This window comes from Bos mutus, chromosome 28 (assembly GCF_027580195.1).
Source record: "Bos mutus isolate GX-2022 chromosome 28, NWIPB_WYAK_1.1, whole genome shotgun sequence".
NCBI classification, from domain to species: Eukaryota; Metazoa; Chordata; class Mammalia; order Artiodactyla; family Bovidae; genus Bos; species Bos mutus.
Genome location: NC_091644.1, coordinates 27,632,245 through 27,645,203, shown reverse-complemented (window position 1 = coordinate 27,645,203; position 12,959 = coordinate 27,632,245). Strand labels below are relative to the sequence as shown.

The 12,959-nt window shown below is 40.2% G+C and overlaps 1 protein-coding gene across 2 annotated transcripts in view; it reads left to right on the top strand.

The window, feature by feature from the left end:
• ARID5B (AT-rich interaction domain 5B) overlaps nt 1-12,959 on the top strand; it is a 192,403-nt gene that overhangs the window by 153,602 nt on the left and 25,842 nt on the right. For both annotated transcript variants that reach the window (XM_005896709.2, XM_005896710.2), the window contains 3 exons: nt 219-423; nt 2,338-2,390; nt 11,650-11,747. In XM_005896709.2, the coding sequence (XP_005896771.1) occupies nt 219-423; nt 2,338-2,390; nt 11,650-11,747 (356 nt within the window). The remainder of the gene's footprint in view (nt 1-218; nt 424-2,337; nt 2,391-11,649; nt 11,748-12,959) is intronic.

Here is a 12,959-nt window from a genome sequence, read left to right as displayed (position 1 = left end):
GTTATAGTACCCCAAAGCCTACCGCAGTTTCCGGCCCCTCTCAGAAATTCACCATCCGTGGTCTGTGATGCTCTAGGAGCTATTTCAGGGCCAGGATGGTTTCCTGGTTTCCCCCTTCCCACTCAGTGGACGATGTCTCTAGCTATATCCCTGTAGGAATCCCAGAGCTGCGCTGGATTTGACATGGCCTTTTTTTTTTTTCTTTTCCCCCTTTCCAGGTGAAATGTGAGGCTAGGTCAGCCTTGAACAAACCGAAGAATAACCATAATAATTGTAAAAAAGTCTCCAATGAAGAAAAACCAAAGGTTGCCATTGGTGAAGAGTGTAGGGCCGACGAGCAGGCCTTCCTGGTGGCACTTTATAAATACATGAAAGAAAGAAAGACGCCAATAGAACGAATACCCTATTTAGGTTTTAAACAGAGTAAGTATACTTGTTTTCATTTCTGAAATATCAAAGCTACTCAGACTCTTTGAATTGGGGGTTGGAAATTTTTGACTCAGGCTTATGTTGAAATCCTCTACTGGGGATGATACTCTGTTTATACTAAATCTACAAATCATCCAGGCCAGGAATTTCTTCCCCCTGCCTCTTTCTGCTACATTGTTCCCTTCTGGGGCAGTTGCAGTGAGATATTTATAGGCTTGAATCCACTGATTATGACTGGAAATAGACATGTTGAAAGTTTCTCATTTTCTGTTTTGTCAATCTTGAGTGTCTGTAACGCCTTTCTTCTGAGATAATAACATGACGTAGTTTTATTAGGCACAGATGTTGCCTGTGAAAAGACAGCTTTTAAAAGGAGGACATTTAAAGATGGACAAAACAACCACAAAGAGAAAACATATTTCCTAAGCCCCAAATTTGTTAAGAGATAACAAAGACCTGATGACTTCAGAGGAAACAAGAAATCCACAAATTTGAACTGAGGGCCCAATTTTGAATTACTTTGACATGTACGTGTAAGCATCATCATATATTTTAGAGAGGAACAGGGAACTCATGGCTGAGCAGAATTCCATATAAAAAGAGAAGAAACCCAGACCCTGTCCTGATTTCACAACTGAGTATATATTTTACCTCTGTCTGGATTTTGTGGTACACAAAGCGATGAGCCCCTGGTTTGAAATAGTATTTTCTCCAAATGTCTCTTCCTAGATTAAAACCATGTGTCATTCTGATGAAGAATGTCAAACCTGTATGTTTTACATAACAATTTACATACCTAATAGCAATTGGCACTGATTGCAAGAGAACACTCGCAGCCATTATAAACTTATATAACTACGAATGATTACAATGTTTGTCTGAAAACTGGCTGCTTGAAATAGAAGTAAAATTAATGTACTATGAACAGCTTTGTTGCATTATGCATTGGTTCAGATTAACTCAAGGCTGAGGCAGGCCTCTTGATAGCTTTGAAATAGTGCAAGGTTCAGTGAGGCTTTTTGAAAGTGTTGTGTCAAAGAGCCGTTTTTTTGTTGTTGTTGTTGTTTTAATTTTATTCTTCATTTCCTTTACCAAAGAATTACATGAAGTTCAATTTTCCCCTCTTATGAAAGAATCAAATCCACAGCAGTCCCATTGCATGGTATTAGTACAAATGAACAGGGTTACCAGTAATTTGGCATAGATGATTAACAGCATAAACACACGCACGCCCTGTGAAGAGAGATTTGTTTTTAAAAATACGTATTTGCACCGTCACACAGGCAAGTAAGTCAGGGGACGAGGTGGGCACATTTCAGTTCCTTTGGGAATGAACCGCACCCTCAAGGGTGGCTTACGTATTTACCTGCTCAGCGCAAGGCACCATGCGATGGCGAAATATGCTATGAGCTTTTAATACACTGCTGCCGTCAGAAGTTCTGTGAAGGTAATCATATATTAACGTGGCTGGTATTTATTGATTATGGAGAGCTCTTCTCTGAAGGAGGCATTACATATTACTGTTGAATCAATGGCCGCTTTCTAAGGGTCCTACAAGACAAGCCGTGTTTTGAAATCCCATGCTCTTCTCAAGGAGGCTGTAACGTAGCTTCCCTTGGTCTGCTGATGGCAACGGGACTAAACACTGTGTTGTCCTTTATCCTAAAAGTAGAACCGTTTCCGTATCTGTGACTGTTTCTTAAGAAATATTTTAAGTGGTACTAATATACCCTGTTGTTGAATACCCGTTGGCAGATTGTTTCCCAAGAACTTAGCTCTCTGGGTTACGTTAATAATTCTTTTTATTTCTCTTTCTCATTGAAAAAACAAAACAAAATGTTTTAATTGACATTTCTTGGAAATATGTTAATGCAATGCTTATCTAAATACTTATTGTCCCTCTAACAGTTAACCTTTGGACTATGTTTCAAGCTGCTCAAAAACTGGGAGGATATGAAACAGTAAGTGTTTAAGCAACTTAAACGAAATAATTTTGCAATCTAACTCCCCCTACCCCCACCCTGCTTTGACCAAAATGGAGAAAATGCAAACATGACCGTCGCTGACTGCCTTTTCAAATGGCCGTACACTTTTGGGGGTTTATTGGGCCGCTTTTGGAAGCGGTCCCAATTAGTTCCAGGTTTGGCAAAATTGTAAACTTGTCGTAAAAACTACAAGTGGAAAACATATGTAACTCTCCCCTGTCAGGGAAATTAGTTAGGTCTGTAATTTTTTCCCATGTTGAGAAAGGGCTATTATTGTACAACAAGCCAAGATTGCATAAAAGAAATTTCCCTTGGCAACATACCTGACATCTGTTCATGTCTAATATGGGAAATGTATTAAAGGCTTTCAGAAGTAATCAGTATTGGCCATTAAGGAATAGAATGCAGCAGAATCTCCTCTCATTCTAGAGCAGAGAAGCTTTATTAGACAAGGGTCAGTGCTGCATAAACAGGAAGTTATCAAACTTACTCAGAACAGGCTCCGACACTCTTTATCAGCTAATTCTAACTGACAGGAACGGGTTATTTTTAGCTTACAGGAAAATTTGATGGCCACGGATTTTTACAGCATGAATTTTGAACCGATAAAATGTTAGAGCAACAGACTTAGATTAGAATCTTGAAAAGAAGAAGAAAGAGCTGCACTAATATAGCATACAGAGATGACATCTGTAATAAAATCAAGTGACATAGGAAGATGTCGTCATTGGAAAGATTTTCTCCTCCACATAGTGATCAGATTGAGTTGTGCAGTTTCTTCTACAATTGAAGACATTATTTTTTTTTTTCCTTACAGAGTAACCTGCGGTATATCTCTGTATCAAAGTAAGATGCCAGAGACAGAAAGTCAAGAAAGTGAAACTCATTTTAACCCAAAATAATAACTAGTGTTTCTTGCCAGATATAGCATTTTATTCCACAAACTAATATGAGGGTTTGATGTCAGGGGCTTGGGATGGGAAAAAGATGGCAAGCAATACGTGAGTCAGATAATCTGGTATTAATTGATCTGGTATTAATCTATAATTAATAACTTGGTATTCTAAGAATTCTTTGTGAGTCTATATGCATGTAAAATGTTTACTATATAGGCAATACATGTTTATAAGGAAGTCAGATACTTATATGAACTATATTTAAACATGTATTTCATAGATATAATTTGCTTAAAATTTCTGTTTTACTGAGTGCACCACTGAAAAATAAATAATGTAGTTTTTCACTTGGTTGGATCTGTTAATAAGGCAGGGAGATTTACTCCTTCCCACTGTGGCTCATAGTTTTGTAAAATCTTGAGCTAATTATAGCTTTCGTGCATGTGAAAAAGATGATAACTTATTCAGTGTTAGTCTCATAAATTTAGCAGTCCACCCCATAGCCCAGACTTTTAAGTCTAACCTTTAATGTTCAGAATAGGAATACACATTCTTATGAACTCTGACTGCAGATAGTTACATGATATTGCATAACATTATGAAATGTCTTTTGAAACCCAGGAATTTTTTTGTTACTCACTGATAGGGAGAGAGCCAGAAAATTTCACTGAATCAGTTTTTCCTGCTTTTGTATCTTACGTATTTGCACCAGAGTTTTTTTTTTTTAACGAGCAACAGCAGACTGGTGTAGAAAATATAATAGAAATTTTCTGATGACTTTGAAGGCATTTGCAGTACTCTTTGAGCAAACAGTGATTATTCTTTTGTTGAATGAATGACTGAATGATCACACAATCAGCGGATCACCTGACCACATATTTATTGAGCATCTTATAAGTATAATATGCAGTGTTAGACACTCTGGGGAACATAAAAATATTTAGGCTAGGGGTTCCAGTTGCTTACCACCCAGGAAAGGCATCAGTTGTAAGACAGAGTGGGAGAAGATCAGTTGCGCTGTTTGGGTAAAGTACTTCCTCATTTAGAGATGAGAAAGAAAGACTGACAGGTCTGATGCCACTTGAGCAGAATATTGGAGAACGGATGGAATTTAGATGTGAAAGATTATGGTCTTCTAAGGATGAGACAGTCAAACGGGGAAACAAACTATGTAGGTAGAATGAAGTTAGGTATAGCAAGTTTGAGTAACTTAGAGTCACTAGGTGGCTGGGGTAAATGACCATGAAGGGGAATTCAGAGGGAAGGATGGAGCCTAGGGAAGGAGGTCCTTGGATGCTGGCAGTGAGGGCTTGGGATCATGAAGATTGACAGCAAGTTAAGTGTTGTGTTTTGCCGCCTGTATTGCCTGCCCTGTATTGTGCTAGACAGAGTGGAGAGAAAGACTGGGCTGGAAAACATGGAAGACCAGACTGGCACCTGCTTTCCATCTGGTTATGTGCTTCACATCTCTTGAGCCAAGCCACAAAGGGGGCACTGGTGACCTGTGGGGCTGTCCTTTTCCTCCTCTCCTCTCCACTTCACCCTTCAGCTCCTTCACCCTTTGTTGGGTCCCTGCATTCTTCACAATATGCCACATTTTTCCATCTCATCTTAAGCAGTGAATCTGTGTGACTGTCTCACTATAAAATCTATATTTGAGGCCATAAACTGAATAAAACCAACTGGTGGGATTTTTTTCCCTTCCTTTTTTCTTTCCTCCTTTTCCTCCTTCCTTTCTAAAACCTGCCTCCTACTACCTGCTGGCCCTGCAGGCCCTTGAGTTTGCCACTCTGATTTTACCTTTAAGCTTTTGAACCTCTGAAGTATAGAAAACATTTCTCTTTAGTATATTTTGACTAATAAAATTGTGAGATGTTCAGTGAGGATTCAGTTTTGAAGTCAGTCCAGGAGATATATTAATAATATCCAAAGTCTGAGGACTTAAGTTGTCATCACAGCCTTACTAGAGGATACTTATCTGTGAGATCATCTGCTATCAGAAGCAAGTGTAGAGTTGTCATTTAGAGCTCAAAAGAGATCTTGGAATCTTCTAGATCAGTGGTTTGCAGAGGCTACTCAAGAACTGCAGCTCAGATTTTCAATGGGGAATTTTAAAGTGTAACTAGTTTTCTAGGTCTCTCATATATTACCTCTAGAGTGGGGCCTGGGCCTGAGAATTTGAGAATCCTTTTCCTTAAAAAAAAAAAAAAACTGCCCAGATTCTGTTAATTCAAAGCTAATGGTAACAATGATTATTATTAAACTTCAGGACTCCTAGCTTCAAAATGCGGCCCCCATCTAAGTATCAAAGATGAGAAGGTTGTCTTCAGGCTATTACTAAATAAACACGATAAACATGCCAGAATATTAACATTCCTTGGCTCAAAAGCAGCACAAAGTTTCCAACGATTATTTTTCCATTTGGTAAAGTGGCGATCTAAATTGGGACTCGATGAGCTATTTTCATTTTGAATAAGGAAAAGTGTAACCCCCTCACATTTTTATTTTTCATGAATTGGCCTTTGTGCAGAAAAAGATCCTTGCCCTGCTCCATATATGGAAACTGAGGCACAAGGAGATGAAATGAGTTGAATGGGGTCATCCTGGCATTCTTCAAATTTTGAACTGCTGAGAATTTCGTGCACAATTATCTCAACCTCTGTAACATCATCACTAGGAGGAAGAGATTTATAAATTCTTTGTGCTTTGCATCCTCAGCAGTCTCTTATGTATATTTTTATGTTTTGGGGTGATGCTTTGGGGAAAGAAGATCTAATAGTCTACCTTCATTGGTAGCATCTTTCAGTCATTTCTTTGACCTTAATACGAACCTTACCTGATATACCAACTAACTAGTTGAGATTTTCTGATTCTTGAGAAAAATGTGTGACCTTAGAAGATGGGTCAAGAAGTCTGGAAGATGTAAATACTCAGTAATAGTAAAAACTTGCAAGTTTAAAATCTGTAGATGTATTTCTTCTGCTGTTAACTTGTGATTGGATAAAGAGATCTCTCTGGAATTCCTTCTGGTTATAAGAAGAGGCCATTTTAATTGGCTTGTTTTTGTTTGTGGTTATAAACTATTCCAAACCTTCTGGTTTGAATTGTGGATTATGGATTATTTCATTTTAGTCCTTCACAGCCCTCAAATTGAATTTTTTTTTTTTTTAAAGAGCAGAAGTTCTATTTTAAGCCTTTGTAGCATTCAACTAATAGCTATGTTCTGTTCTCTTGGCCTCTTCTGCTTTTGCTAGAAATATGTATCATGTCTCTGCATCCCTAGGTTTAGAGATCATAAACATATTGAATGGATTTGATTTCCTAAAACACATCATCTTGGCATTTTGATTGGTTGGCAATGAGACGTCTTCTTTAACAATCATATATCTGATTTCTCCTTCCAAACATTTGAGGGTCACCTACAGTGGAGGAGACAGAACTGAATAAAGTTTTGCTGATGAGCTAAGAAGGTCTTCACTTCAGTGCCTGGTGAAGTAGTTAAGGCTTGTAGAGTAGCTTGGGGTATTACCAGGATGCAGCATGTTGATGGTGGTTTGCTAAAGTGATTTCCATTTGGCTAAACATTTGCTGGCGAGCCAGAGGCAATATTTGGAGAGAGGTAGAGTTGGGAAATGGGTTGAGTAAATCTTATCCTAGAGGCAGAGGACCACGCAAGAGCAAGTGTGTTGCCTTCTAAGAATGCCAGCTCGCAGTCCCGCCTCTCCCCAGGGGTGAGACAGGACCACTATTTCACAGCTGGAAGAAGCCACTTGTCTTCTTGCTGGAAGGATTAGGCCTTGACATCAGATTCTGGCTTTGACATCATTTCAAGACATCCTCTGAATCTAACCCTAGTTCTCTGGACAGACAAAGCCTCTTGCTTAATTCAAAATTCTCAAGGCCAAAGATGATGTCATGTAGCTTTGAAAGGCTCCAGTTCCTGGAGTACTACCAGGAAAAAAAAGTCATCTTCCTTGAATTCAGTCCGCCCTCAAGGTGTCCTGAGAAAAAGGCTGTTTCTCACAACAGCGCGGGCAACACTGCTCACAGGCAAACTCCTTTTGACTTCCTAACCACATCCTGCACACTCTTACAAAGTCATGCCATAGTGGGCGCGCTGTTGTCCTAAAAGTTTTCCAATGACTTTCCTCACCGGGCCACAAAATACCAAAATTATTTCATCTTAGTGACTCCAAAGGTAGGAAAATCAAGGCTCCAAGACTGTTTGGGGTTAAAATATTTTCCAGTTCTTTTTTTTTTTTTTAAGTAACAGAACATTTTCATCAGATAAAATTAGAGGAGGGACAGATTCCTTTCCTACTCACTGGGTCCATTTTCTTCTCAAGGACTGGCATTGTTGAGAGTTAATTTCAGGCCACTTTTAAAACACCACCTGAATTCTAAAGAGAGTCTAAAAACCACTTTCCAGTCTGCCCTCTGTATCTGTGGGTTCCACATCTGAAAATTCAACCAATCTTTGATCAGGAAAAAAAAAAAAAATTAATCCCAGAAAAGTTCCAAAAAGCAAAACTTGAATTTGTGAAGTACTGGCAACTATTTATACAGCATTTACATGGTATTTCGTGTTATAGCTCATCTAGAGATGATTTAGAGTACACAGAAGGATGTACATAGGTTATATGCAAATTTTATATGAGACTTGAGCATTCATGAATTTTGTTATCCACGGGGAGGGGCAGCGAGGTCCTTGGAAACAGAGGGGTAACTATAAGGAATGAGAACTTTGTGAATATGACAGGTGTAGAGTGCTTTTCACAGTTTTGTGGGTCTTATCCACACTAAGGAGGACCTCTGTACCCAGTACAGGCCCTAGAACAGTAGCAGCAGAAGACAGGCTGTCAAGAATCCCTACTGTCCAAGTCAGGCCCTTGAGGGGGGACAGGGGAAGCACAATGGGAGAGACGTCACCGCGTGGATGGAGTTTTTCTTTAGGAAGTAGAGAGCCAGAGTTCTTTGTATCCTTTAAAACCTAAAATAGTGGGTCAGGTTGAAACATGAACATGACCGGGAAGCCTGAGGCTTCATGAACAGTTGATCAAACTGACTCCGCAGCTAGATCAAACTTTCCAGCTGAGTGGGGCTGGGGGCCAGATACCAGGAGGCAGACGCTGCTCCTACCCCTAGATGGGTTTAAAGCTTAAACACATGCAGGGAGGACAACAGAATAAGAACCCTGAGCAAATGCATGCCCAGGCATGACGAAAGAGCGAGTTAGAACAGAAGGCAGACGCACACAGGTGGGAGCACAGTGCCCAGGGCTGTCCTGGAAGGAGGGCTCTGTCCTCCCCTCTCTCCTCGTGGGGCTCTGCGACCCCCTGTAGGTTTGGACAAGGCGAGGATTGAGGCGTTTCATGCTGTAGAGCCTATGGTCAGCATTTGAATTAAAAGCGCATCTGGGCACAAAAAAAAGGAGAGATGTATACCCAGGAGACCTGTGTACTTAAAAGCATTTAGCAGTTGGAAAGAGCACATTTTATGACTTTCCTGTGGAAAGAAAATATCTCAAAATGGCCTGATTCATCTAGGCTGGCCAGTGGAAGCTCAGTAAACAGAGAGCCCAGTTCCTTGAAGGCCCGGCCCTTGTCTTTTCTCCACTGGTTAAAAAACAAAACAAAACAAAAAAAAAAACTGTATTTAAACAGCAGAATCTGCTACTAGGGGCCTAACACAGACCTCTAGCCAGCTGCACAGGGCTTATTAACGCCGAATGGTGACTGATGCTGGCTTCCTGCTGCCACAGTTTCAATCCTAGTGTGAGGAAGACTTTGTTTTTGTTCTTTTTGATAATTCATTATTTATTCTCAAAGAAGTTTTGTCATTTCTGTGATAGGCATACCTCAGTATGGATGATAGGCTGTGGGTGGGGAGCATGGCCGGTTTGCACGCATATCCCTGTCAGCAGTGGTCTCTTACTCACTATATTTTTCACAATCAGTATTCCTTTGTTTATATATTTGGTCATGTGTTGATTTTTGGAATCTGCCACTAGGATGCAGGCATCTCAGGTGTTGGGTTTGCACTGTGGCCGCCCAGCTGCTGGCACAGTACCCAACAAATGGGAGAGGTTCAATAAATGTTTGGTGAGTGAATGCACGGGTGAATAGACAGATTCTGATCAGATTGGGACTTATTCATGATTTAATGGTCAATCTCTGTTCACCAAGTGGGCAGGGTGGCGGCAACCACAGTTCTAACAGATACTTTAAGAGAGTAACATCTCAGAGAGCTATTAACCCAACCCCCTGCCTTAGATTCTTGCTGACCTCCTAGCTGCGCTATTTTCCCACTAGTGAGAGTTTCAGAATTTGTAGCAAAAGCAATGGGTCCCACAGTTATCTCCCTCCTTTGAAGCAAAAGGCCCCTGGAGTTCTGTATTATCACCCTGCCACATCATTCACCAGGTCATTCTGATATGGAGGCTGCTTTGACGTAGTGGAAAAAAGTCTGCTCTTGGGACCATAAGACATTGGGATGAGTCCTGGCATTCCCACTCTGCTGCTGTGTGTCCTTAGGCAAATCGTGCAACCTCTCTGAGACTTGTTTCCTTTGCCTGTGAATGAGATTCCTATAGTCTGCCTCACAGGCTGATGGGAGGAGTAAATGATATCATGGATATGAAAACTCTTTACAAAATAGAAAATACAGTGATGATTTCTTCTAAAGTGACTACAGGAACTCACACAGTCTTGTTCCAAGGGCCTCCGTCTTCTAAGAGCTTTGAGGAATAATGTAGATGCGTGGAAGAAGGGTATCCTGTTTCTTGTGTACACAGGTCTAGGACAGACCAACCTGTAACTGTATTATGTAAAAGGTTGGAGGGAGACTGTAATTAAATATAAAATAATTACCAAAATATGTATTTTGAGTATTTTTAAAGGGCCTTGAAAACATTTATTATTATAATCTAAACCAAGCTACAAATACAGGAGGATTTTTAGTTATACCTGCTAGTAGATGTAAGAGGTGGTTCAGTCTGATGAGAACTATTGAAACAAATTGATTAAAGAATGCTTCATGGGAAAGTGAACAATACACGACTCACGTTGTCGCGAGGTCCTACTTGGGCCTGTTAAGGGCTTATGGAAATGAAGGGGTTCTTTTTACTTGAAACAGGTACCACTTAACCTATAACATTTAACCACCCTTTTCCTCCTTGGTTCACAATTATGGAGCCCCTGGTTACACACTGAGTTTTTTTTTCACGCCTCTAGCCCTAAGTGAACTCCGCTGTTAGCTCTGCGGTGTTTTTCGAAAGATGCCTCCTGTTCTGCTTATTTAAATGCCACGCCCAGCTCCCTACACATTCCAATACCAAGAGTTTTCTCAGAGCCCTGTTTGGAAATGTTCACAAGGATCTCAGAACTTGCTCTATCTCTGCAGTTTCAAGGAAACACTGGATTGCTCATATGTAGTAGATGACGTGGTTTCCCCAAAGTAATCATTTGCCAGATTGTACATCTGTTATTTTGTTAAAATTTTAATTTATATATAAAAATAAAATTAAAGAAAAACAAGACCATAGTATGCCTTTCAGTATATTACAAGCTGTTTGTTTTTATTCACCCAACTCAGTGAAATACGGACCTTACATTTTAACTTTGGAATATGTTAATTTTCATAGGGTTTCATCAATATCCCATTTTCCTGACCTGAGTGAAGAAAAATAAACAGCTTGTGACATAAGACAGTTTAACATTTTGGTTTTGTTCTGGTGGTTAGCACAGCTGGCATAAAAATACAGCCTGAGAGGACTAGAAATTTCATAACCAACTTGATCATTTTTATTAATTTGTATAGTAATTTAGGTAACACATCACAGTAGTTCAAAAATCAGAAGATACAGAAGTATGTTTTATGGAAATTCTGTGTTTACCTGTGTACTCAGCCACCCATTACCATATCCCTCAAGTAACCAGTGTTAATTCTGATTCATTTAAATGGATATACTAAGACATATTTTAGCTGAAATCTGTATTTTGATGCTTTAATCACATTACATAAAGGAACAGAGTATGCATTTGGGATCTTGGGGGCAAATAACTACATGAATACCCAGGGAGATATCTTGGATAAAAATGCTGTAAGGGTGACAAGATACAGAGCCCAAAGCGGAATTCCATTTTCACTGTAAAGCGAAGTGCTAAAAGTGAGATCTTCCCGGAAGCCCAGGAGTCTCCCCACAGACCCATTTGGACTTCTCTGTTTCTGGGTTGCCAGGACAGACTGTTGTTCTCTTCTGACTGTTGCATATGTATTGAATCCTGGCACTGCGAATCTCTTACGGTGCAAGACTGAATTTCTCATTGCCACTTTTTCAGATAACAGCCCGCCGCCAGTGGAAGCATATTTACGATGAGTTGGGCGGTAACCCTGGGAGCACCAGCGCCGCCACGTGCACCCGCAGGCATTACGAGAGGTAGGACGCCCGTGCGTGGGAAGTCGGCGCTTCACGAACAGTGTGTGAATTCAGAGTGAACGCGTCAAGCGTAAGACCTTTGAGGAAACGGGAAACATCCCTGGCGTTTTACTTTGCACACCGCCGTGTGGTTTTTAGGGGACCTGGCTTTCTGTGGTTACAGGCGCTAATAGAATTAGATGTTCTCCTAGTTTGGTTTTATCCTATAACCCTGTCTGACAATACTGATACTCCCCCCCAACCACAAGCATGGATTATTCAGTATATTCTGTGTGCTCCGTAGGTTCATTCACTATGAGAACTTTCAGCTTCTGGCAAACAGGTCTGCGGTATTACTGTGGAGTTGCCATGTGACTGTATTAGCATAGAAATGTATTAATGTTCAAAGTACTAATATTGAACAGTAAGTATTTCTTTAATAAGAAAATTGTTCCTAGATAAGACCTGTTGTCTTTTTTCCCCATCTTGGTGTTTTTCTTCTGTGCTTTTGACCCAGGGAATCCTTTCTTGCCAAGCTCTGTGTATTTTGGTTTTCTAATAATTTCAGCTTCTTTCAGAAAGGTGATGATAATAATGCAAAGAAGAAATAATGCCAAATTAGCGTACTATGAGGGTTGTATCCATGGGAATTGTCCCCTTTGCATTAGGACTGTGTGCCCCACAAAATTGAAGACCACTTAGGATAAATCATGTGTTATCATTGGTCTGTGTTTTCAGTCCATACTTGTTTAGGTCATACCAACGCCCTTATCACTGGCATATCCCTGCAGAAGTCCGGACAGACTCAGCTTCTTGGTTTCACATTCAGAGCTTGTGAGGTCCAAGTAGAGGTGTCTGGGTGTGTTTTTCATAATGGCCATGGATGGGATGAAGTCAAGACACAGCTGAGCAAACAGGCCGTATCGCTTGCTCCTTTGAAAAGTATAACACAAGTCCACATTGATGGCTGCTCTTCACATCATCAGTTACCATCCCAGCTTCAACCCACATGCTTAACACCCATCTTTGATCACACAAATGCATCTTCAGACAGTGTCACATCACACACCAACTCTTAGTCATATTTCTAGTCCAATTGTATTTTTATCTGCACTGCACTTTACAGAGTCCCTTTTCATATGGCCATTTGGTGAAATTTACAATGTTTTTATAGGTATAATCGTAGTAAATTAAGTTGGGTTTAGAACCCTATGAAAAAGCCTCACAAAGTAT